The 22443-nt window shown below is 47.5% G+C and overlaps 10 protein-coding genes across 10 annotated transcripts; 6 read left to right on the forward strand and 4 right to left on the reverse strand.

Annotated features, from left to right (window-relative positions):
- Window positions 1-48: 48 nt before the first annotated feature.
- On the reverse strand, window positions 49-743 carry N7503_011799 (HD domain-containing protein; the record flags this gene model as incomplete). The annotated part of the gene is made up of 3 exons (XM_057071345.1): window positions 49-289; window positions 340-553; window positions 605-743. 3 exons carry the CDS (start codon window positions 741-743, stop codon window positions 49-51), a joined length of 594 nt encoding a protein of 197 aa, XP_056917956.1.
- Window positions 744-1133: 390 nt separating this feature from the next.
- N7503_011800 (phytanoyl-CoA dioxygenase family protein) lies at window positions 1134-2081 on the reverse strand (the record flags this gene model as incomplete). Its single annotated transcript, XM_057071346.1, has 3 exons — window positions 1134-1390; window positions 1455-1673; window positions 1733-2081. The coding sequence occupies 3 exons, from the start codon at window positions 2079-2081 to the stop codon at window positions 1134-1136; spliced, it is 825 nt and encodes a 274-aa protein (XP_056917957.1).
- An 807-nt stretch (window positions 2082-2888) lies between these two features.
- On the forward strand, window positions 2889-4733 carry N7503_011801 (uncharacterized protein; the record flags this gene model as incomplete). Its single annotated transcript, XM_057071347.1, has 8 exons — window positions 2889-3060; window positions 3111-3141; window positions 3201-3395; window positions 3459-3624; window positions 3674-3775; window positions 3827-3956; window positions 4012-4124; window positions 4182-4733. The coding sequence occupies 8 exons, from the start codon at window positions 2889-2891 to the stop codon at window positions 4731-4733; spliced, it is 1461 nt and encodes a 486-aa protein (XP_056917958.1).
- Window positions 4734-5117: 384 nt separating this feature from the next.
- Window positions 5118-6059, reverse strand: N7503_011802 (uncharacterized protein; the record flags this gene model as incomplete). The annotated part of the gene is made up of 3 exons (XM_057071348.1): window positions 5118-5786; window positions 5847-5939; window positions 5997-6059. The coding sequence occupies 3 exons, from the start codon at window positions 6057-6059 to the stop codon at window positions 5118-5120; spliced, it is 825 nt and encodes a 274-aa protein (XP_056917959.1).
- A 1919-nt stretch (window positions 6060-7978) lies between these two features.
- Window positions 7979-9420, forward strand: N7503_011803 (DUF3431 domain-containing protein; the record flags this gene model as incomplete). The annotated part of the gene is made up of 4 exons (XM_057071349.1): window positions 7979-8322; window positions 8370-8951; window positions 9028-9110; window positions 9191-9420. 4 exons carry the CDS (start codon window positions 7979-7981, stop codon window positions 9418-9420), a joined length of 1239 nt encoding a protein of 412 aa, XP_056917960.1.
- A 985-nt stretch (window positions 9421-10405) lies between these two features.
- Window positions 10406-13613, forward strand: N7503_011804 (beta-glucosidase; the record flags this gene model as incomplete). The annotated part of the gene is made up of 12 exons (XM_057071350.1): window positions 10406-10700; window positions 10757-10869; window positions 10948-11087; window positions 11138-11217; window positions 11269-11292; window positions 11363-11484; window positions 11542-12510; window positions 12573-12684; window positions 12742-12857; window positions 12916-13037; window positions 13087-13138; window positions 13188-13613. 12 exons carry the CDS (start codon window positions 10406-10408, stop codon window positions 13611-13613), a joined length of 2571 nt encoding a protein of 856 aa, XP_056917961.1.
- A 490-nt stretch (window positions 13614-14103) lies between these two features.
- On the forward strand, window positions 14104-14519 carry N7503_011805 (cytochrome b5-like heme/steroid binding domain-containing protein; the record flags this gene model as incomplete). The annotated part of the gene is made up of 2 exons (XM_057071351.1): window positions 14104-14248; window positions 14341-14519. The coding sequence occupies 2 exons, from the start codon at window positions 14104-14106 to the stop codon at window positions 14517-14519; spliced, it is 324 nt and encodes a 107-aa protein (XP_056917962.1).
- Window positions 14520-16040: 1521 nt separating this feature from the next.
- Window positions 16041-17691, forward strand: N7503_011806 (MFS transporter; the record flags this gene model as incomplete). The annotated part of the gene is made up of 2 exons (XM_057071352.1): window positions 16041-16294; window positions 16356-17691. 2 exons carry the CDS (start codon window positions 16041-16043, stop codon window positions 17689-17691), a joined length of 1590 nt encoding a protein of 529 aa, XP_056917963.1.
- Window positions 17692-17856: 165 nt separating this feature from the next.
- N7503_011807 (uncharacterized protein) lies at window positions 17857-19163 on the reverse strand (the record flags this gene model as incomplete). Its single annotated transcript, XM_057071353.1, has 6 exons — window positions 17857-18432; window positions 18486-18636; window positions 18686-18702; window positions 18767-18820; window positions 18880-18939; window positions 19002-19163. 6 exons carry the CDS (start codon window positions 19161-19163, stop codon window positions 17857-17859), a joined length of 1020 nt encoding a protein of 339 aa, XP_056917964.1.
- Window positions 19164-20702: 1539 nt separating this feature from the next.
- On the forward strand, window positions 20703-22362 carry N7503_011808 (cytosine permease; the record flags this gene model as incomplete). Its single annotated transcript, XM_057071354.1, has 3 exons — window positions 20703-20918; window positions 20979-21195; window positions 21257-22362. The coding sequence occupies 3 exons, from the start codon at window positions 20703-20705 to the stop codon at window positions 22360-22362; spliced, it is 1539 nt and encodes a 512-aa protein (XP_056917965.1).
- Between the last annotated feature and the right edge of the window lie 81 nt (window positions 22363-22443).

Genomic DNA, 22443 nt, shown 5'->3' on the forward strand with positions numbered 1-22443 from the left:
CATTGAACACTCAATATACTCCAAGCAAAAGCTCTCTTGTGATCACCACTAAGACAAGTGGCTAACAATCATATCCAAATAAGCGCCGGCACGAGGTGTAGTAGCCTCAATGCCAACCAACTTAGCCCGATCATCCCACAGACGCATCGAAACCATCTCATCCTTCAAAGGATCTTCCTCAAACTCTCGTAGCTCATCCCCTTGGAATGGACCACCCTGGAAAGCCAGAGACTTCTGCGACGCAGAGGACAAAGAATCATAGTACTCACGGTTCACAGCCGTCAGATACCTATCCTCGTATAAGTATTTGTATATGCTAAGGACTTGCATGTGGCTTACCGCTTTGCAGCGACATGACTGTTGACCAACCGACAAACTGTCTCGCTGAAGCCCAGAGACTTCAAGTAGGCAGCGCCGATGGCCTCGTGACCAACGCGGCCGACGTTTTCGCTGCTTTCTTTGAGATTCATGCGCACTTCCTTGGTCGATTCTAAGGGAATGATCTGGCCGATATCATGGAGCAGGGTCGCAATTACCAGTTCATCTCGTGCTCCTTCTCGCGCTGAATTAGCTGGCTTTCTTGAGGACATGGTTAAGCACTCACCTGCTTCGCGGGCCTGATTTGCGGCTTGCAGACAGTGTTCTAGCTGACTGATAGATTCGCCAATGTAATCTCCTTGTCCGTACTGCTCGAGTGAAGCGATCAGCGCTTCGGCCTTTGTGGATGATGAATTTGTGTTCATTGTGGTGGATGAAATTGCGTGAGAAGAGAAATATGAAAGTTGGGGGCAGTGGGTGGGGAGGGAGGCCTTTAAATAATTTTCACGGAATTCGTAAGGGCATGCGTAACATGGCCCTCTTATAGACTTGAAAAGTCTAATTTAGTCATATACGCCACCTAAATCACCAGTCTATAGCTTATTAACGCATTCAACAGTATTAAAGGCTTGCAAGTGGTGTGTAGCATCTACAGGAATTTGCTTATTTCTCTTTTTCTACTTTCACCCTGTTTTATACCGAAATTAATATTATTTCTACATTGATAACCAAGGTTCAGTGTGGTATTCAGAGCCTATCACTGCCTTTAACAAACCATGCCTACTCTAGCCTTCTTTTTTACAATACACCTGTCTTCAAGCCGAAACACCATTCGGTTCCACTGTCAACATCGGTGAGCCGAAAGCATAGCGCACGCGACCCTCCTCGTAATCAACACCCTCTTTACGCATGTGCGTCGCAGGCCAGAGGTTCCGGCGATCGGAATAGTACTGATCATGGAGGTTTCCCTCAGTCGCGCAGTTGTAAGTGGCGTAGATAGCCCGTCGGTCCTTGGTACTAGTGTTGGCGCCACTGCGGTGAGCCAAGTAGGAGCCGAAGACCAGAATGTCACCTATTTGGAAGTTTAGACTCATCACATGTGAGTACCAGGTTCTCTCATCTTTGCTGTCACTTACCAGGCAACAAGTCGCATGAAGTCCAGGTGTTGCTTTGCACCCATTCGGGTTCAATGCAACGGTCACTACCCAGAGGAATTTGCATACGGTGGCTGCCGTTGACAACTTCCAGACCTCCATTCTCAGATGTCATCTCATCAACTGCGGCGAGAATCGTGAGATGCTTAATGTTCTTCACGTGGGTGTACGCGTTGGCATCAATGTGGGGGTCAAAGCCGCCTGAAGCGTTGCTAGGTGATCAGTCTCCTGATCAGACTTAGGCTTAATGGTAAACTTACCACTTCCAGCAAGCTTGTAGTTGATCTTCTCCTTGAAAAGAAGCATCTCCTCACCCGCCAACTGCTGTAACATGCTCGCCGCCCGCTCTCCGCGCAGGAAGCTGTCGAAACCTGCGTGGGAGTTCGCGAAGTTCTCCGTGCGACACAACACACGGTCACCCTTGCCGTTCACTTCCTCGTAAGGCATCCAAGGAACATCGGCAGTGCGGGGCAAGTCATGCACTTCCTGTGCCCATTGCTGGAGTGTCTTGGCCTCGGGCTCGGAGAAGAAACCGCGAACCAGCAGGTATCCATTTCTCTGGAAGCTTTGAAGCTGCTCTGGTGTCAGGGGGTACTTGAAGTTATCCATGATGATTGGCTGATTTTGCAATGGATCACGAGAGACTAGAGAGCGTAAAACGTGCGATCAGGATTGGCGACGAACGGGCTACACGCGATTATATACATCATGGGCCTTCGGTGGCGGCTGTTTCTTGCACATGTGTTAGAGGATCCATAGACTCATACTGCGACACCGCGCTTCGCACCGAGACCAAGGTCCACCTTTTCGTATGGGGCGCTTAATCCACATGGACCTAGATTCGATGGGGAAGGAACAAGGAAGGTAAGTAATCGTGGTTTTACGGTTGGTGACTGATAACGTGGGCGGAAATGGCCAATCACATGTGATCTGGTAAGCCACATGTGTGAATAGATAACAATGATTGGACAATGTGAGTTGCCCGCGGCCCCATCTTCACGTGCGTAATTGGTGGCCTGCAACAAGGCACGTAGTATCCGTAAGAAGCTCGGACCTTCCACGTTCTGTCCCTGTCACTTCTAAACACCGCACTTCGTACCGACTCTAATCTTCAGATCTACATGTGCCTGCAAGAAAGCCTACCATTGGGTCTCCAATCGTAAAGACGCACGCCAAAGTTGCATCAATGACTATAATAGGTAAATGGCATGTGGAACATGTACAAGAACCAGTAGTGAACATTAGATGAGAGTAGAGAGTTCAGCTATTAAGACATCTTCCATCCTTCGTTGCTGTCTTTCTCCTGCCTCTCTTTCTCAGAGTCTTCTTTTCATTCACTTCCACTTCTCGTACTTGATTCAATCAGCAAGGACTCCCCAACTGCTGAATCAAGAAGTCCATCGAATTTTTTCAACAATGGAGAACTCTCCCGCCGACTCGATCATGAAGATCAAAGACAAGCACAATGAGATCCGCAATGACACCTGGGATTTGGAGGAGCGCGAGACCAAGAAGAAGTCCTCCGGCATTCTGAATGTCATGGTCGCCGGATTGGCTCTTTTCAGCGACGGCTACAATGCTCAGATCAGTATGTAATCTGTGGTGTCTACGGCTCACAAATACTAATCCCCCTTGCAGTCGGCTACATGGAGCCTCTTTTCTCCACTCTGTAAGGTTCACAAAAGGCCCCCTCAACGGCGATTCGGGAGCTAACACGCCTTATTACAGTTACAAGTCTGGCATGTCTTCAACCATCAAGGCGCGCTTGTCTAACTCCTACCTGATCGGAGAGATTTTTGGCATGCTCTTCTTTGGTGTCCTCATCGACCGCATGGGTCGTCGCACCGGTATCATTGCGGCCACATTGTTCCTTGTCCTTGGTGTGGTTCTGGCGACGGCCGCTCATGGCACCACGCAGCTGGGGTACGACCCGTCTCCCATTTTCCAACGTCTGAAAACAGAGCAAGCTGACATTAATTAACACAGGATGTTCTGGATGATGATTGTGGCACGCGGCGTTGCCGGATTCGGTGCTGGAGGAGAATACCCAGTCTGTGCTACCAGTGCCACCGAGGCTGCTGACGAGACTGATAAGCTTCGCAAACGACGAGGAATCTTGGTTGCGGCTACCACTGATTTCGCCGTTGATCTAGTAAGTTTTTGTGTAATTTAAAATGAAAGCACTACTGATTGCCGCTTAGGGTTTCGTTGTTGCTGGTGTGGTCGCTATCATCGTCCTTGCTTGCTATGGCCAGCGCTCTTCCGAAGGAGTCTGGCGAGTTTGCTTTGGTCTGGGCTTTGTTGTAAGTTGCGCAACCTACCTATCTTTCATGAAAGTGTATTGACCGAGACAGCTGCCTGTTGTGATCTGCTTCTTTCGGGTTCGCATGGTCAACTCTACCCAGTACAAGAAGCATGCAATCAAGTCTAGCTACCCATATCTTCTGGTCATCAAGCGCTACTGGAAGCCCATGCTTGGAACTTGTACGTCCCAATCCTCATCGTGTTTATTGTCTTCTAGCTAACTTTAAATTCCTAGCTCTGGCCTGGTTCTGCTATGACTTTGTCACCTATCCATTCGGTCTGTTCTCCTCGACAATCGTTGAACAATTGATGACCAATAACACAACCACTCAGAATATCGGATATGGCGTAAGTCATTTTAGAATCCGAGAAAATATTCCATTCAGGCTAACGTGCTATCTCTAGACGGTGATCAACTGCTTCTACCTGCCTGGGTGCATCGTCGGTGGATTGCTGATGGACCGCATCGGCCGTAAGCAGACCATGACCCTAGGGTTCTTCCTCTGGGGTATCTGGGGCTTCATTTTGGGAGGCGCTCTTGGCCCTATTCAAACCATCTTTCCCCTATTCGTTGTCATGTACGGCATTTTCCAAGCTCTCGGTGAGATGGGCCCTGGCGTTGCTACATTCCTGTGCGCCTCAGAGTCCTTCCCCACCCCATTGCGCGGCCACTTCCTCGGTTTTGCTGCTGCATTCGGAAAGGCAGGAGCCTCTATCGGAACCCAGGTTTTCACCCCGATCCAGAACTGCTTCTCCACCACCGAAAAGGGCCAACAGGCAGTCTTCCTCATTGGAGCTGCCTTCACAATTGTCGGAGGACTTATCTCGTGGTTCTTGATTCCCGATATGTCTCGGGAGCTTGAGACCGAGGATGCCCGCTTCAAGGCCTATCTGGAGGAGAATGGTTACGATGTCAGCGAGTATGGTGAAGCTCTCGTTATCAATCAGCGTGGTTGAGAGTCCAGCCCTGACGACCATGATGACTGTTTGCTATCATTAGCACAGAGCGGACGAATTCCACCACCTAATTTTCAATTTGCGGATATCTCTGATAGTAGAAGTTCAGTTGCAAAAGTGATGTTAATGTTAATGAGTCTTGAGTTGATTCGCCAATATGGCCTCCTTCCCATTATGGCATTATAATGTGTAATTCTCTAGACAGTAGGTGAAAAATGCAAAATTACGTGATTTAGCCCTTCGGCTATAGACACACTTCTGTCTGATTGTCGAAGCTCTTCCGAGGGTACTTCTCATTGCTACTAAAAGCGGGTCTAGCAACCCGCGTGGAGCTCAAAACGCAAGATATTGAGTGGAGATTGAAATTTCCTGGTTATTCTAGCTCTAATCCCTCAACGGGAAGAGGAATCCATCGGCGTCGGTGCTCTCAACCAAGCTTATCGGGCGCTGAGATATGGCGTTCGCTAATTCTTCCAAGTCGAAGGTCAGCGGGTCAAATTTGCTCTCCCAGGCCACATTCCCATGTTCGTCGAGCCAGAGAATTCTAATCACCCCGGACTTGATGGAATCCTCATCCAGCAGGTAAATACCAGCTTGCATTTGCAATTCCGCCAAAGCAAGGTCGCTCAGTTCTTCTGCTCTTTCGATCAAATCCTCGTCGTTCTGTCCTGATTTGTAATACAGGTCACTCCCATCTCCATTCTCATCAGTAAGCCCGGAAAAGTCCGTGATACCAGGCATACGGATCAAAACTTGGCGCCAGAAGTCCTTGTCCCTAGTATCGAAATCATAGCGTGTGGAGTCATCCAGAACCCGGATATAGCTTGTGACATTAGCTCCAGACGCTTCAAAAAGTGACTGGTATTTCGCCTCGAAACGTGGATCGTAGCATGTGCGTAGCCAGACAGTCTGTAAGCCCTCTGTGTTAGCTATGGTCATGTTGCGCTCGTGCATTGTTTGATTGTCGACGAATATGCGCTGGATGTCTGCGTCGCTGACTTTCCGGGTTACTTTCCGGGTTGAAGCTTTGCAGTCCGCGCGACATTGATATGGCTTTAGAGCGCGTTAGTAAGTCCTATAGGGACCAATCAGAATCATTCATGAATTACATACCCAACGCTCAATCAGGGTCAGTTCCTGGTACTTCCAGACTAGGCGATCCCACTGTTCTTGGCTTGTCTCCGAAGAGTCGTGAGTCCAGTGGTCCTAGACAAAAGTTAGAAAGGGGGCTTAAGGTGAGTAGGAATGGGGAGGCGGCCAAACCAGAGCATAGATGTCGAAAGCAAAACGGCCATACTTGGCGTCGTCCTTCAGTCTGGGGAACATGCTGGGAGTGGAGCTCTGAATCCTCTAGGGTGTAGGTGAGATCAGGAGCAGGTGAAATGAGACGTGAGAGGACGTGGAATACAGATATGATAGAAGGAGGAAGAAATAAATTACTATTCGTGTACGCTCATGAGACGCTAGTCTGATGTTGTGCGTGGGTCCGAAGATATGAAGAAGACGAGAGTAAGGATTGGATGTGACTCAATGAAAAGACAAAGATCTAGATTTTAAAAGTATGAAATGTTAGGTGCCTAAGAAATCATGCGACGACAGGTCAAACAGTTCTTCTATCTCACTTCAAGGCCACCCTTCCAAGTCAAGTATATATGCACTATGGGCAGCTCCAAGATTGTGAAATTGGGAATACGCTTAGGTAGTTGTAAACGTGAAATATATTCTATCAGGCAAATTGACTATTCAAAAGGTTTCGATGATATCGACATTGTGACTCTCAAAAAGTGATTTCCCAGTTGGGTATGGCTCATTCTGACAGCAATGCACTGCCATTCATAAAATAACACGATCAAGCCCCCAGAGATTCTCCGTTTATGTACGAAAACTATGATATAGTCTATGATTTATCTTCAATATGAAATCACACCACAACCATGATCTCAGACTAAAGTCAGTAACTGGAATAGGACTGAAGAATAGTCACTGTTAATCTAATTCTTCTGAAGCTTGTTTATGAGCTGATAGGTGAGATTCAACAAATCCACAGTTAAAGAGTTCTTAGAAAAGAGGCGACTGCTTTCTGAACGCCCTGCTCGTATCTGGCTGTGACGTCGTCACCGGTCAGAAGTGATCTTGGTGAAATTCTGTTAAGGCTTGGAGTAATTGTGCCTGTCCGGTCTTCCAGTGACAATTTAAGTCCGTAGCACTGGATACTCGTCTAAAAAGATCCATCTTTACTAAATCTAATACTGTACTATCCAAGTACCATTCTCAGGCAAATACTTTGCGTTCCAAGGCCATAGGAGGCTTAATGAGAATTTTCTGTTTCTTCTTGCAGTTCTAGAATCTCGATTTTATAAAATACGTTGAAGTGTCTCATAGTACGGATCTTTAGATGTATAGATAGTAAGACATCTGTAGCTATCGTCGGGATTCCGACGGGCTACCTATAATACTAGCGAGCTTGATTGTTCTACTTTCGGGGACGACCGCGTCGCTTTCATGATTCAGTGATGCCTAGCGTACTAGCGTTTTGCCGTAATTACTAGTGCTTATTATTTGGACATGCCCGAAATCAGACGCCATTTTTAGGAGCTTCGTATTGAAGACTAGCTTAACGTAAAGGATTGCTGTTGGAGCTAATTTAGATTATTCACCTTTACGAGGGTTTTCAACAATTTTGGCGCCCTTGGGAACTGTAGTTGAAGGATGAAGGAAATAAAAATGGTAGTTATTGATAAGAACCCGAAAGTGAGGTGGGTGGGTCAACTTGATCCACAAGCTTTGTCGAGTGCTGTAAATAAGCAAAGTGATCCACAGGGTCTGACGGCTAGATTGGAACCCTTCCGGTTAACCTGGTAGCCTAGAGCATCTGGACCCCTGCAGGGTTCGGTCCTGATCCGACCAGCCAATAGACGGCAAAGGTGAAGTTGTCACTGGACGATACCGTCCTTTTTTCAGCCTCCATGGCTGGGCGAAGTGGTTCTGTTAGGGTATTTTACAGTCTGGGCCAATTTCGTCGTGCATCTTGGGGCGTTTCAATACTCATTGTTCAAAAGCTGACTCACCAAAATAAATTCATCGTTGATCCTCTTTCGCTGTCACTGCGTTAGAATGATCCTCTTGGATCGCTTAGCTACATAAATCACTCAAGGAAAAGCTTACAGTCGTCAGTTTTCACATTATACGCGGCTTTTTCCAGTGCTAAGGCTTTCAATCATCTACCTGTCCGAAGGAACCAGGAAATGAGGCTTCCGAAAATACACAAGCCACGATTACTATATTGGCTCACCCTAAGGAGGGCTGTCACAGGCTGTTCCGCATTGACTTTGTGCCAAGTCACTTTTCTGCTCCTCCAAGGTCCGTTAATCATAATCCAGGGCGCTAGCTACTCCCACAAGATCCAAGTCCCTTTGACCTTTTTGACAAGTGAAATAGGTTTCAATACGTCTTCTCGCCAGGCTGCTCAGCAGCTTGCCCATTTTACGGATGCATACACGCCTGATGCTGTTAATTCGAGTGTCGGCCTTGTTCTCGCATCTATTCGTACTGATGATTTGACTTGGCTGCTGGATTATTGCCGCGAAAGGTGAGTTTGTCTTTGAATGTTCAGTTCAACAACTAAGCATACATCAGTGGTAGCACACCTTTCGTTTATACTACCGAGAAAACACCTGAGCCCGGATTGATGATCCCTTTCACCCGCCGCGGCCGAGAAGCAGCGGCCTACCTTTCGTATATTGTTGACTTCTACGACCGCCTCCCTGCTTACTCGATCTTCATACACGCGTACCCGGAGCAGTGGCACAATGATTTGTTTGGACCATACACGTACAAAACATTACGAAATATCCGTTTTCAATCAGTCGATGCTCATGGGTACGTCAATCTTCGGTGTCAGCACGACCCAGGCTGCCCGGTGGGTGTACTTCCCCTTAGTCCTAGTCAGAGTGATATAAAGAACCACGACATCCGCGCATACTTTTCAGAGGCGTACCAACAAATCTTTGATGTGCCTGCTGACGAAGTACCTACCGAAATCGGAAATGTGTGTTGCGGACAGTTTGCTGTAAGTCGAGAACATGTTAGAGCACGGACGAGGAAAGATTATGAACGGGTACTGGAGTGGGCGGCGACCACCACTTTGACAGATGATTTTGGAGTTGGCTGGGTGCTGGAAAAGTTATGGCATATCATTTTTGGGATGGACGCCATTTAGTGAGTCTGATTTTGATCTCAGAGGCCTTTCGCTTCGTTAAAAAAATTTCAGATTTACTGACGACTCTTTTATTAGCTGTCCTCGTTTCGAGCAATGCCGCTGCGACATATATGGATGGTGTGGGCCCTTGCCCTCAGGTGAAGTGTTACAACCTATAGGTATATAAAAACCAATTCCTTGGCTTGGTAATATCCTACTCTCGCTCAGTCAAACGGTGCTCTTCTTAGACCCAACACAGCTCGCGCCGCTGCAGGGCATGGGTTGTCAAAATTCCGACACCTCAGAAGCAACTGGCGAAAATATTGCCCCGGGCTTTGTGTTGAGAGCGCTCACTTTGACGAAGCAATTGTCAAAGATGCAATCATTGAAGCTACTGAAATTAAACTCGGTGTCATTAATCACTTTGCCGAAGAGGCGATTATGGTAATGTGCTTGCTGGCGCTGTTCAATGTAGAGAGTCTGTTGTGAGATACCTCGTGAAAAGGCTAAAGTAGATGTGAATATTCTACTCCAATATGGGCATCCCAATGCGCCGGCTACTGCTAAGAAAGGGAGTTATTCTGCCTGTCCAAAGATCGTGGAATATCTTCTTAGTAGAAAGAAACTGCATTCCTGATCTTTACTCTACTGACGAATGAAAGTTGTCTCTATTTTTCATCTCACCTGACATTTCTGTGCTATGAAGCGTATGTACCCAATTCCCCGCTTTACTTCCCCGCACTCAACGTCGCTTTTGTTGTTCACCTTGCAAATCAATGCCATATTCAGCATATTGAGTCAATGGTATGATAGCCAACTGACTTTGGAAGATTGTTGATCTTTCAATACCACGGTTACTCCGAGGCAGCATGGCTCGCTCTTCGGTGACATCCACCCCACACACTAACGATAACGTCCCCATTTAGGCTAATATAGAGGTCTTCAAATATTTAAACAAGTTTTAATCTTGATGTTATATTTACTCTTCACTATGTGACCCTGGTTATTTGCCACATACCGGTAGAGGTCAATGAAGAAGCTGCCATGATTTTGCTCAACCTCGCTTATCGAATTATCGTCCTGCTATTGCCCTTCTTATCCTTTCATATACACAATGTTGAAGCCTTTGCGAATGTCGAATTCAACAATTATCAGCACCGGTCGACAAATGTTCCGTCCTGGGATCCAGTAAAGTTGGCATTTCTGGATAAACTTGTAATGAATATGACTATTCCAGAACTTGGTACGTGACATGAGCCTTTTTCTTCCCATTCTGTCTTTCTTTTCAAGACTAAACACATACAATAGTTCTACAAATGCACCTTATGTTTGCCGATAACATAATTGGACCAAACTCGGATAATGCTCTTTATGGTAATTAGCCAGCCACGGAATTGGGTACCGTGACTAGCATAACTCACCCTGATTTACAGATCAGGCAATGGAGCCAGCTCCAGGCGCACCTATCGGCATAATGCATGACTGGTACCCCACCAACAAATCCCAATACAACGACCTCCAGGAATTAAACGCCAAGAAATCGCGTATTAACATACCATTCATGCAGACAGGGGAGTGCCTTCACGGTGTAGGATCGTTCAAGCAATCGATGTTTCCTCAAGTGATCGGCATGGCAGCATCTTTCGATACCAACTTAGTGCATCGAGTTGGGCGAGCTATTGCGACCGAGGCACGCTCGATCGGAATACACGCTTGCTTTGCACCAGTGCTTGATCTTGCAAAGGAGCCACGGTGGGGTCGGGTGCAAGGTCAGTAGTGGTTCGCTTTAATTTTAATGAACATTAACTGATTTACTATGAAAAAGAGGATTGGGGTGAGGATATGGTTCTTACCTCCCACATGGGTGTCGCATTTGCTTCCGGTCTATCGAAAAATAGTACTTGGTCAGATTCGGATGCTGTCATTCCCGTGATGAAGGTATGCGTTATATTTTCTTTTGTGACTCATTCTAAATTTCTTTTTCTGTTCTGTGCTTACGTCGTCTTTTAATTTTAGCATTTTGCAGCTCACGGAAGTCCTCAAGGCGGTCATAATGCAGCGCCTTTCATGGGTTACGGAACCCGTGAGGTCCTCCAGGAGATGCTTGTTCCCTTCAAGGCAGCTGTGGATTTGGGTGGAGTCAAAGGTGTGATGATGTAGGTCAAGTCTCTTCATATTTCCTATCCGGCTCTCACAATTCGAAAAGGGCATACAGCGAGTTTGACGACGTTCCTTGCTCGGTAAACCCCCTCCTATACCAGGCATTGGAAGACTGGGGATATGATGGTACGTTGGCCATTACGGGATTGAAACATCACATTGCTAATAGGGCTACAGGTTTTGTAACTGCAGACGACACGGGTAAGTCCGCGCATATAGCTTTCGCTCGCTTTTCCAAACATCACGATCGTTGATGAAAATCCTTCCTCAGGGATCTCCGAGCTATTGTACACACATCTTGTCACTAGCTCGGTGGCGGATACGATCGCTCAATGGCACAACGCAGGTGGAATCATCCAGTATTATGATTTTCCACTAAGCGAATATGTTAATGTTTGTGTCCCGATATTTGAACTGACATAGAGATTCAGATTACTAAAGATTATCTAGGCAACGGTTGATCTAGTCGCCAATGGCAAAATCGCATTATCGGAGCTACAATCACTTGCAAAACGTGTCCTGGGTGTCAAATACGATTTGAATCTTTTTAACGACCCATATATTGCCGAAGATATCGACTCGCAAGTAATCACTGCATCTCATGTTCCCCTTACGTTAGAGGCCGCCCAGAAAAGTATTGTTCTTCTCGAAAACAACAACTCCACGCTTCCTTTGCAACCCGATAAGCAGAACATCAACACGATTGCTCTGGTAGGGCCTTTCAGCGATACATTCAATTTTGGAGATTACTCAGGTCAATTTGGAGGCTATCCGGTGAAAAATGCAAGCACAATCCGTCAAGGTATCACCGAACACCTGGCAAGCAACTTCCCGGACACGAAATTGCTCACAAGTTGGGGTGCCAATTCTTGGAGTTACAACGGACAGTACAACGTACCTCCATACTTGCTTTCTGTGAACGGGACCTCTGGTGGATTGATGGCAACATATTTTGCAGATACAAATTTCACTGATGCGAGAGTACAGAAGCTGGAGACACCAAGTCTTGACTGGGGGCTTTATCCACCTGATGGCCTGCCCTCGAACAATTTCAGCGTCATTTGGGAAGGCGACGTTGAGATACCTGTGGACATCACGACTGATGGGTGGTTTGGTGTTGCAGTTTATGCTAATACGTCTGCTAAGCTCTATATCGATGGCAAGCTGCATGTGAGCGTTGAGCCCACCACGGCTGGCAATATACTCTCAGATATCCCTGGCATCTCCTATACCTCAGTCAACTCGACAATCGCACCACCAGGCTCGGCAGCTTTTTCTTTTGGGAAACAGGCCAAGCATCAAATCAGACTGGAATATCAAGCCTGGAACTACGTACAGAAATTTGAAAACGTCAATTCGCTTAATGCTCAGGTTATCCTGTTTTGGAATTTGGTTGATCCGGTTCATGCTGTCGATCAAGTAAATATTCCCCAGTTAACTCGACCGATAGATAATGATTTATTGACGTTGGTTTAAAACAGGCAGTCGAAATTGCTCGAAAGTCCGATGTGGTCGTTCTAACCCTTGGCGCTAATTGGAACAGTGATGGCGAGTCCGGAGATCGAGCCACTCTGGGATTCTCTCCAAATCAGAGTAAGTTTTTCAAAGCTCACAACAAGAACTGAAAAGCGTTGCTAAGTTGAGGATTAGCTTTGCTTGCGGACGCAATCTATGTTGTTGGGAAACCTGTCATCCTTATCTTGCAAGGAGGTCGTCCTTTCGCCGCTCCAGAGTATTACAATAAATCTGCAGCAGTGCTGAACACTGTCAGCTAAATCCGTGCCCATGCTTTTGGGTGTACAAATTTCGACTAACGAATTGCAGTTTTTCCCTGGACAATCAGGTGGACAGGCCATTTCTGATGTTCTATTTGGCACTATGAATCCGGGCGGCAGAGTTCCAATCAGCGTTCCGTACAATGCTGGCACATTGCCTGCCTTTTACAAGTAAGAAAAGGGTTCTACTCGATTTTTGATGGATTGCTGACTCCTCCAGCTATAAACCCTCATTTCCCCGGGACTATACAGATATTTCGTACAAGCCTTTAGTGAGCTTTATCCCCGTTTCACATCGAAATCGCCACTAATACCCACTAGTATCCCTTTGGCTATGGGCTATCATACACGAGCTTCACCGTGGCGAAGTTCCGCTCCACGGTGGACAGCAGTAACGGTACTGAGAATAATACTAGATTTGGAAGCAAGTCAAACATTACATTCTCAGTCGAGGTAACCAATTCTGGCAATGTTGCAGGAAGCTATGTCCCACAGGTTTACCTTCTTGGTCGCATCTCGTCGATTGTACGTCCGGTCAAGCAGCTTGTCGCTTTCACCCGGGTGTACCTGTCGGCCGGGGAGTCGAGAGAAGTTACTTTAGACCTCGAAGTAAGCCGATATCTTCCAATTTTGGATCGGAAATATGAGTGGACAGTGGAACTGGGTGATTACACTTTTGCCCTGCTGGAACATGGAGGGAGCGACGCTGACACTTCGACAAACGTCACATTGACTTGTGTGGAGTGACATACGAAGGAGAACCCTGCAAAATGATTCACCAGAATATATATTCTTTTTTCAAATGCATCACAACTCACGTGTGACAACCTCTGTGCAACATGATAACATAACCATCACTGTGATGTATCAGTTGCTATTTTTCCAGTATGAAGTAGGATTTCAATAGAAAAATTTGTTGCAACCTTTGATCGCTCCTTCGCGCTGTACTTCACATTTTTCACTCTGTGCCCCTTCCCTTTACAACTATTTGTTCGCCCGCAGCAACCGCAGCCCTTCATCTGTTGCACTGAGGTCCGCACCCCACAAAGCCACATGGTCAACTCTCGAACCGTCGGATGGCGGCGATAAGCGTCTATTTCAAGCCTTTTGTCGCTGACCATAAGCAATATTACAGAACGCAAATTGAAAGTTGAATATAAATGCCCAAAGTTACCAAGCGCCCAATACAAACGCCAAATTGTTTCCTATCTCCACATACCAAGTGCAAGTACCTGCGATGGACCTGAATGCCAATTTTCAGCGGCTATACACATTACAAGATGTTGCGAGCCACAATAGAGATGGAGATATATGGGTTGTTATTAATGGCAAGGTCTTTGACCTGACAACGTATATGGACACACACCCCGGTGGTAAACAAGGTATACCCACTCTGGCTTCCCACACTCTAGACTTTATTCATCATTCTGTCTTTCTACTTTGAGCCTCATGTACTAAGTTTTGCCTTATTCAGTGCTTCTCAACCATGGAGGCTTGGATGCAACCAAGAAATTCCAGAAATACCACAAGCCTCAAACTTTGGCTCGCTACGGAGATGATCTGTGTATTGGCACTGTTAGAAAGACTGGATCGCATGGGACGCGAATATGGAATAGAGCGCTGTCGAAAGTCTTCGACCGGGGCCGTGCTTGATATGAAAATTCCTGTGTCCAGTCGGATATAAACCTAGGTATCTAGTTCACTTGCAGTCTCGGCCGATAGGTAGCGAATGGGTCCTTATCTACGTTTTATCACTCGGAATATATAATGCTACTGTACTGTTCTTCGAGAGAGTTTTCAAAACAAAAGCCACTAATCTTCGGTGGATTAAACTTCATGACCCTAGTATTTTAAAAAATCGGCTAAACGGCCTGTTTCTCAATTTGCCGGTCGGATAAGTCGGGGGTTACTACGCAGCTTCCCGGCCGCGCAAAGGCATGCCGAGGTCGGTGATGTCACACCTGCCCAGGAACTTCTAAAGAAGCCAATCTCTTTGTATCGGCAACTCGGGATGGTCTGAATGCAAGGTGAGAGTTCGGGTCATAACGGCCCCCATCCATGGACTCTGTGCACAAGTATAAATCATACCAGCACCTTTGAATAAGCTCTGGCTAAACTGATTTTTGTTCTGGAATCAGACTGGCTGGGGACTCCATGTGCGGGGCCTGGTATATGGGGAGGTCTATTTACCCGGACCCAGAGGACCCAGATATCACGTAAAAACACCCCTGGCTACGACACCTATACGAGGCCTTGATCATGCGACTCATATGCCTGAGCCATGGATGGGATCCAATCCTGCAAATCATGTCTGCCTTCCTTTTTTAGGGTCCAGTGAAAGTATGTTCGATGCGACCATTATGTAATACAGCGCCTTAGGCCGTCAGTTCCCCAAACGGAGAAGCCCCGAAGTCCCCCACTGGGGAGAGTTCTCATGCATTCCCCCATGGAGTCACGCTGGAAATGTTGGGGGCGATCGACACTTCTCATTTTCGTGTCCTGATTGTTTCACTTTCCAAGGCTGAGTGATTATCATTATGTAACATTGGCTAAGGAATAACCAAAATATTAAGGAGTATCAAAATTCATTGTTGGATCGGATTAGGGTTTTCTGGGCGCACCTCCAAGCTTTTTCCAGGGTGTGGCTTGGCCCAGCCTCAAAGCTTGGGAGTTTTGCTCCCAGGGTACCTTGAAACGTCTTCTGTAGAGTGATCACGGCCCTTCAAGCTCACCGAAATAGCAAACTCTGATATTACCAGCCGTTAATTTCTCAAATGACACACAAAAAATGCGAATCACCCCCATACCTTATGAGTAATCTGTTCACCGAGAGCGGATGGGATTGACAAAGTGGGGAGCGTATCCCACCTTCTAACCAAGCATTTACGGCCTATTGCTGCTTTTCGGCACGCCGACCCGCCGACCCGCCGAAATCCTTCCCAGTCCCCGCCTCGGTGAAAAAAAGCAAAGGTTCGGGGAAATTATTTTGGAGAAGCGGGTTCCCCGGGGGAAGAAGGCCTCCGATCGGGGGAGTGTTCGTCAGTGGCTCTCGCGGTCCCAGGTTTTGTTTTTTTTTGCCACTAATCTTTATAAACCATCGCCCCCTCGCTCCTCTCGCGTGCTTCTGCATACCTCTACCTCTCCCCTCCATTTATAATAGTGATAGTCACAGTCATGGCGTCACCGGAGGTAGAACCTCACCTCGGTGAGACTCACGACATCGAGAAGGTTAGCGATGCTTTCCAGGAGTCTGCGTCATCCCTTGTTATGAACGAAGAACAAGCTTTCGCCAAAGCGAGGGCCAATCCCAACGAGGCATTGCCCATTCTTATTACCTACTCATCTCATGACCATGATAACCCTCGCAACTGGTCTAAATTGCGCAAATGGTATATCAGTATCTTTGTTAGCATGCTGAATGTCTTCACGTACGTTGATTTACCTTAAGCCGTGGCTCTATCGCATCCCATCCTAACTGATCCTTTATAGTTGCTGGTGTGCCGGTTCTATCTCATCGGGTGCGACAGGCATCCAGGAAGAGTTTGGAGTCTCATCTGAAATTACGACATTGGCTCTGTCGCTGTACGTTCTAGGCTACGCCATTGGTCCCGTTATGCTCGCCCCGCTATCTGAGTACTTCGGTCGCCAGCCAGTATACGTCGTATCATGGTTCCTCCTCTTTATCTTCCAGCTTCCACTTGCCCTAGCACCCAACATTGGCACAATTCTAGTCTGTCGTTTCATCGCTGGCTGCGCAGGCGGAGCCCCCTTGACGAACACTGGAGGCAGTATCAGTGATTTGTGGGAACGAAATGAGAGCGGTGCCGCTATGGCTGTCTACGGTCTCAGCAGTACCTTCGGACCCCCAACAGCGCTGGTTATGTCTGGCTACATCGGCCTCAATTTGGGATGGCGATGGATCTTCTGGATCCTCATGGCTATCTCTGGTGGAGTCTGGCTGGTCCTTGTATTCACCATTCCTGAAACTCGACACACGGCAATTTTGCAGAAGAAGGTCGCTCGCCTCCGCAAGCAGATGAAGAAGGAGAACTTGGCTACTGCGGACTCTATTGATGATATTCATGCCCATGAGCGCAAGGGTCTGCATCAGCTATTTGCTATCACTCTTACGCGCCCGATCCGCTTTCTGTTTTCCGAACCTATCACTACCTTCTCTGCCATCTACAACGGCTTTTTGTACGGATTGGTCTACTTGTTCAACGAGGCCTTCCCATTGGTCTTCGGTGCGCCAAAGGGTCACCCCTTCAATGTTGGTCAACAGGGTCTTTGCTTCCTCGGTATGGCCATTGGTCCCGTCGTCGCATTCTGCCTGTACCCGCTTCAGGAGCGTTACTACCTTCGTCGCGTTGCAGAGAACGGTGGAAAAGGTGTTCCCGAAGCACGTATGTGGATGGCCCGCGGCGGTGCCATTCTGATCCCTATCAGTCTGTTCTGGTTCGGATGGACTAGCTATGCATCCGTGCACTGGATCGTTCCTATCATCGCCTCCGGTTTCTTCGGTGCTGGTATCTACATCGTTATTCTCAGTATCCTGAACTACGTCGTCGACAGCTACCAGACATACTCTGCTTCTGCGCTTGCCGGTGTGATCCTGTGTCGCAACGTGGTCGGTGCTGGATTTCCCTTGTTCGCTACCCAGATGTACGAGAAACTGGATTATGAGTGGGCCTCGAGTTTGCTGGGATTCATTTCCATTTTGTTGGTTCCTATTCCGTTCATCTTTTTCTACAAGGGTGAGGCTATTCGCCTTCGCAGCCCGTGGGCACGTGAACACTTCGATCAGACTGAGGATAACCCGCACTGATCTTGCTATGTTGATGACTAAATCCTGCATCTGAGCGCTCTGATTATAATGTACACACATGTTAGACATACGTGACTCGCAAAGCGAAGTCAATGAACAAATTCTAAATATTTCGATGTCATCCTTGCGCATACTTAGTGCTTAAGTAGTCTGAATACCCGCTATCTACAGGTAAGTCGCAGCTAGTCTGGCCTGCAAATGCTCACCTGCAGTAAGTCTGCGCCCACCAACATTGAGCTCACTAGCCCCACCTCCATACCCAACAGTCGGATTTCCATCCTCTTTCTGCTTTTCGCGATGCGCAGCAACCACACCACTAGGAACCGGAATAAGCTCCGTAGTCCCGAGAGGTGAACAAAAGAACGCAATACTATATCGATCTGCACCCTCGCCCCCCTCAGGAAAAACAACGCGATGCACAGTCGATTTTAGAAGCCCATCAGTCCAATAACTCAACGCATCCCCGATATTAACCAAAATGGGAGGAAACGGGTATTCATCCTGGTTGGGGTATACAGGCACAGGTGCCCACTCTTGCTCTGGTGTTTGCATCTCCAGTCCCGGTTGACCAGGCCGTTGAAATAAAAGGGTGATGCTGCCGTAATCGGAATGCGCGCCTGCACGGATATCCTTTCCAGCACAGTATCCTGGGACGTCAGATGGATAGTAGAGAAGTCGGACTGAGTTCCCTGTATATCCCTTGGATGAGTCGTGTCGGGAAGTAAAGAAATCGTCTGACATCTGGAGGCGGTTATGTCAATAACTGTGAAACGTGCATCGATGAAAGCTCATACCTCGAGTCCGTGTGCAAGAAGGTTTAATATCTGGATACAGGTTTGATTGCAGAGATCGGAGAAGCGAGCAATCTCTGCCTCGCGGTTCATGGTGCTTGGTGGTAATGGTTGCATGATCTTTCCATTTTTCGTTTCGAGGATGTTCAGGGCTCTGCAGATATCAGTACATGCGACTAAGAAGTTTGTATGAGATTGCCTACTCTTTGAAATCGCCTCTCTAGGTTACATTGTGTACACTGTTAGTTTGCCGATTTAAAGTAATTGGAGCAACAGGAATATACCTTGTGGTGCTCTGGATCCAGGGTTTCGACATGCATACCAACCCAGCCGACATTCTAGGATTGATCGTATTAGCGAATACTCGCGATTGTTGACGAATGTTCAAATAACCCACATCTGGTCCTCGTTTGTAAGGGGCTTTTTCTGAGACTGGTAGATCGAAGAACTCTTTTGACTGTAGATTATTAGGAGATATTCCGAAACTTCAACTTTTGAGCTTATTCAGGAATGACTGACCAGATCGAATGCGCTTTCTACATCTGCTTCCGTAAAAGCGGTTGTCCTGCTGTCGATGTATAGGAAGCCATATTCTACGGCGGCGTTTAACATGGCCTTGCCGGCGGCCTTGTAGTCAGGTTTTGAGATATCCACCAACGGTAGATCTATCGGGCTTGTCATTTTGGAATCCTGGTTGTGCATGTTTTCGAGTCTGCGGTGGTTGGGGCACAATCAGTGGTGAGGTGATTCGGAGCAGGGAACGAGCAGCCGCAAACGATCAAATGGTACTTGACGCTGGAAAATACGATATTTCTATACTTGGAATCAGTTCACGGAGCTCCCCGATAAAGTTTTGGATGACAATGAACAAGAAACGGATTGAATGATAGGAAGACGGGTGAGAACCCCGCTTATCTGCTATCTAGACCCCTGCAACTGTCAAGTCTTGGTAATCACTGTATCACTGGATCAGTTCATATGATCGATTATACCTTCCTGGTCCATTGTGCTTTTAGTGGCATTGGTCTGCTCTAGAGAATTTTGCGACTTATTTTCTCCTTTCTCGCTTCATCGCAGACAATACTGGTAACTATCCAAACCTTCGAAATCTACGTGCCGCCGTGCGATGGACAGTTCCCTCTTCATCATGAGCTGTTCCCTTTGCGCCATAACACACAGAAATCCAGCCCTTGGGGGCGGAGGGACACAATGAAAGCATGATATTGTTCTTCAACTCCCCGTAGTGAGTCCATAGACATAAATCTTCACGCGCATGAAGCAGGTGTATAGCGCGTCTTTAGGTATTGGCTAGTCATACCCAATCTCAGGACATCGCCCATCGATCATAGCGACGAAGCGCTAGAGCTAAATTCTCTGGGCATTTTTCCTCCGAGCTAGGGCTGAGGTCGGGGTAACAAAGCCTTGACGTGGGTTCAATTGGTTGAATCAAACTTCAATCTTAGCTCGGCAAGTGGGCTCCGTAGTAGTTTTGATCAAAGTGACAAAAGTTGTTCCATTTTTGTTACTCAATCCCTGAGTTCAATACCACCACTCCACGCCTTTAAGAAAGTGGAGGCTATAAAGGGAAGACCAAAGTCACTGGCTAGAGGGCCAAGATTCCCAGGCCCATCCACTTGTCCCACATCCCATCTATGAGCAATCGATTTTACCCCACAAACCACATCCTCGGGACATGCATTCATCAAATCTCCATATGATAGCCCCATGATCGACTCAGAGATGGGTCTCGGCGCTCTCCGTCCCAATCGTGCCTCGAGTTACCCAACTTGGCCCAACCCCGCATGTGTACCTTGACTTTGGTAGTGGGACCGCAGCTGTGGAGACTGCGCCGGCTGGACCAGACCGATCGGGTAAGGTGATAAAGTTTATATAACCGATATGACACCGAAAAACACTGCAAGGGTCTAGCGATTATGAATATCTCCGCTTGTGTTTGTTATGCACGGTCTCTTACTGGACCGACCAAGGCTTGAATACGATACTTACTATTAGCGGAACATGATTGGTGAATCCTAACCCCTTCATACTATTCAAGTAGCTGCTATAGTACAGCACGGACACAACTACCTTTCGTGCAGGTGGATCACGATCGGAATCCCCCGTGGGCCCCTGCGCCAAGTCAAGAACCAAGTATTAAAAGGGCACTTCCACGCAGTTCAAACACTGTCTGTGAACTTGTTTGAGAGAATGATGGACCCAATGCATAACCATGATGTTGAAAAGCGAGCTGGAGCGGTAGATCCGCCCCTCGTCGATGAGAACGGTGCCGTGCCCGCAACAAGCTTCGAATATGGGAACTCAGTCTACGCGAAGCTGCAAAGACTCGGTGGGAAGATCAAGGTGGAACAACGAGGAATTGAGCGCGTCCCGGACGATGAGAGAACTGATAACTCTTACTGGAATATTGGCTCAATGGTATTTCCATCCTAATCTCGTACAAGATGTCTCTAATTTCTTGGTATAAAAAATTCCCAGTGGCTCGCTGCGAACATGGTTGTTCCCTCTTTCACTATCGGGGTCCTTGGTAGACCACTGTTTGCTTTGGGATTCGTGGATTCAGTCCTGGTTATCATCTTCTTCAACTTCATTGGCGTGTTGACAGTTTGCTTTTTCTCCACGTTTGGTGCAGCTTTTGGATTGAGGCAGATGGTGCTTTCGCGCTTTTGGTTTGGCTGGTGGGGAGTTAAGCTAAGTATGATTGATAATCTTTTTATCAACAAGAATGGAGGCTGACACCGTACCTACTTCTCTAGTTGCTCTTTTCAACGTCTTGGCATGTATCGGATGGGCTGCAGCCAACATCATTGTCGGAGCCCAATTAATCAACGCAGTAAACCCAGATGTCCCAGGCTACGCAGGAATCCTGATTATCGCATTCTGCACCCTGCTCGTGGTATTCTTCGGCTACCAAGTCGTGCACGCATACGAATACTGGAGTTGGATCCCGACGTTCATCGTCTTCCTGGTCGTTATCGGTGTCTTCGCCCACTCAGGAGATTTTGTCAATATTCCGATGGGAGTCGGAAAAGCAGAAATGGGGGCTATCCTTTCCTATGGATCCACGGTCTTCGGCTTCGGCACCGGCTATACCAGTTTCGCAGCTGATTACACTGTCTACCAACCAAGCGACCGTTCACGTCGCAAGGTCTTCCTCGCAACATGGCTGGGTATCTTCCCAACCCTGCTTTTCACAGAGCTACTAGGAGCCGCCCTCGCGACCGCGATGGCAATTGACGGAGGCGACAATGCCTATCAGCACGGATACAACGAATCAGGGATTGGTGGTTTGTTGGGAGCTCTTCTTTTCCCTCGTATCGGGGGCTTTGGAAAGTTCTGTGTCATCATTCTGGCTTTGTCTATTGTTGCCAATAACTGTCCGAATATCTACTCTGTCTCTCTGACGCTCATGGTTATGGGAAGATGGACTCGCCATGTGCCGCGCTTCGTGTGGACCATTGTTGCGACAGCGGTTTATATTGCTATCGCAATTCCGGGATACAGTCACTTCGAAGCTGTTCTGGAGAACTTTATGCACTTCATTGGTTACTGGTTGGCGATCTATGAGGGAATTGCGCTAACAGAGCACTTCGTGTTCCGGCGTGGTTTCTCTGGGTATCGTCCAGAGGACTATGATACTCGTGAGAATCTTCCGCCGGGTATTGCGGCGCTCTTGGCATTCTGTTGTGGTGTTGTTGGAATGGTGACTGGGATGAGTCAATCATGGTATGTTGGGCCTATTTCACGGAGCGCGGGAATCCCATCTATTGGAGGCGATGTTGGGTTTGAATTGGGCTTTGCATTTGCTGCTGTTTCTTATGCTGTCCTAAGGACCGCTGAGAAGAGTTTCTTCAAGAGATGATCAGGTATGATGGTCATTGTTGAATGAGCTTCCACTCCAGGTTGGAGCATTCAAAGCATGGAAGGTCGTAGTTGGGTGGTG

The sequence above is a fragment of the Penicillium pulvis genome, assembly GCF_028828015.1.
Source record: "Penicillium pulvis strain IBT 33274 chromosome Unknown scaffold_8_segment0_segment0, whole genome shotgun sequence".
Lineage (NCBI taxonomy): Eukaryota > Fungi > Ascomycota > Eurotiomycetes > Eurotiales > Aspergillaceae > Penicillium > Penicillium pulvis.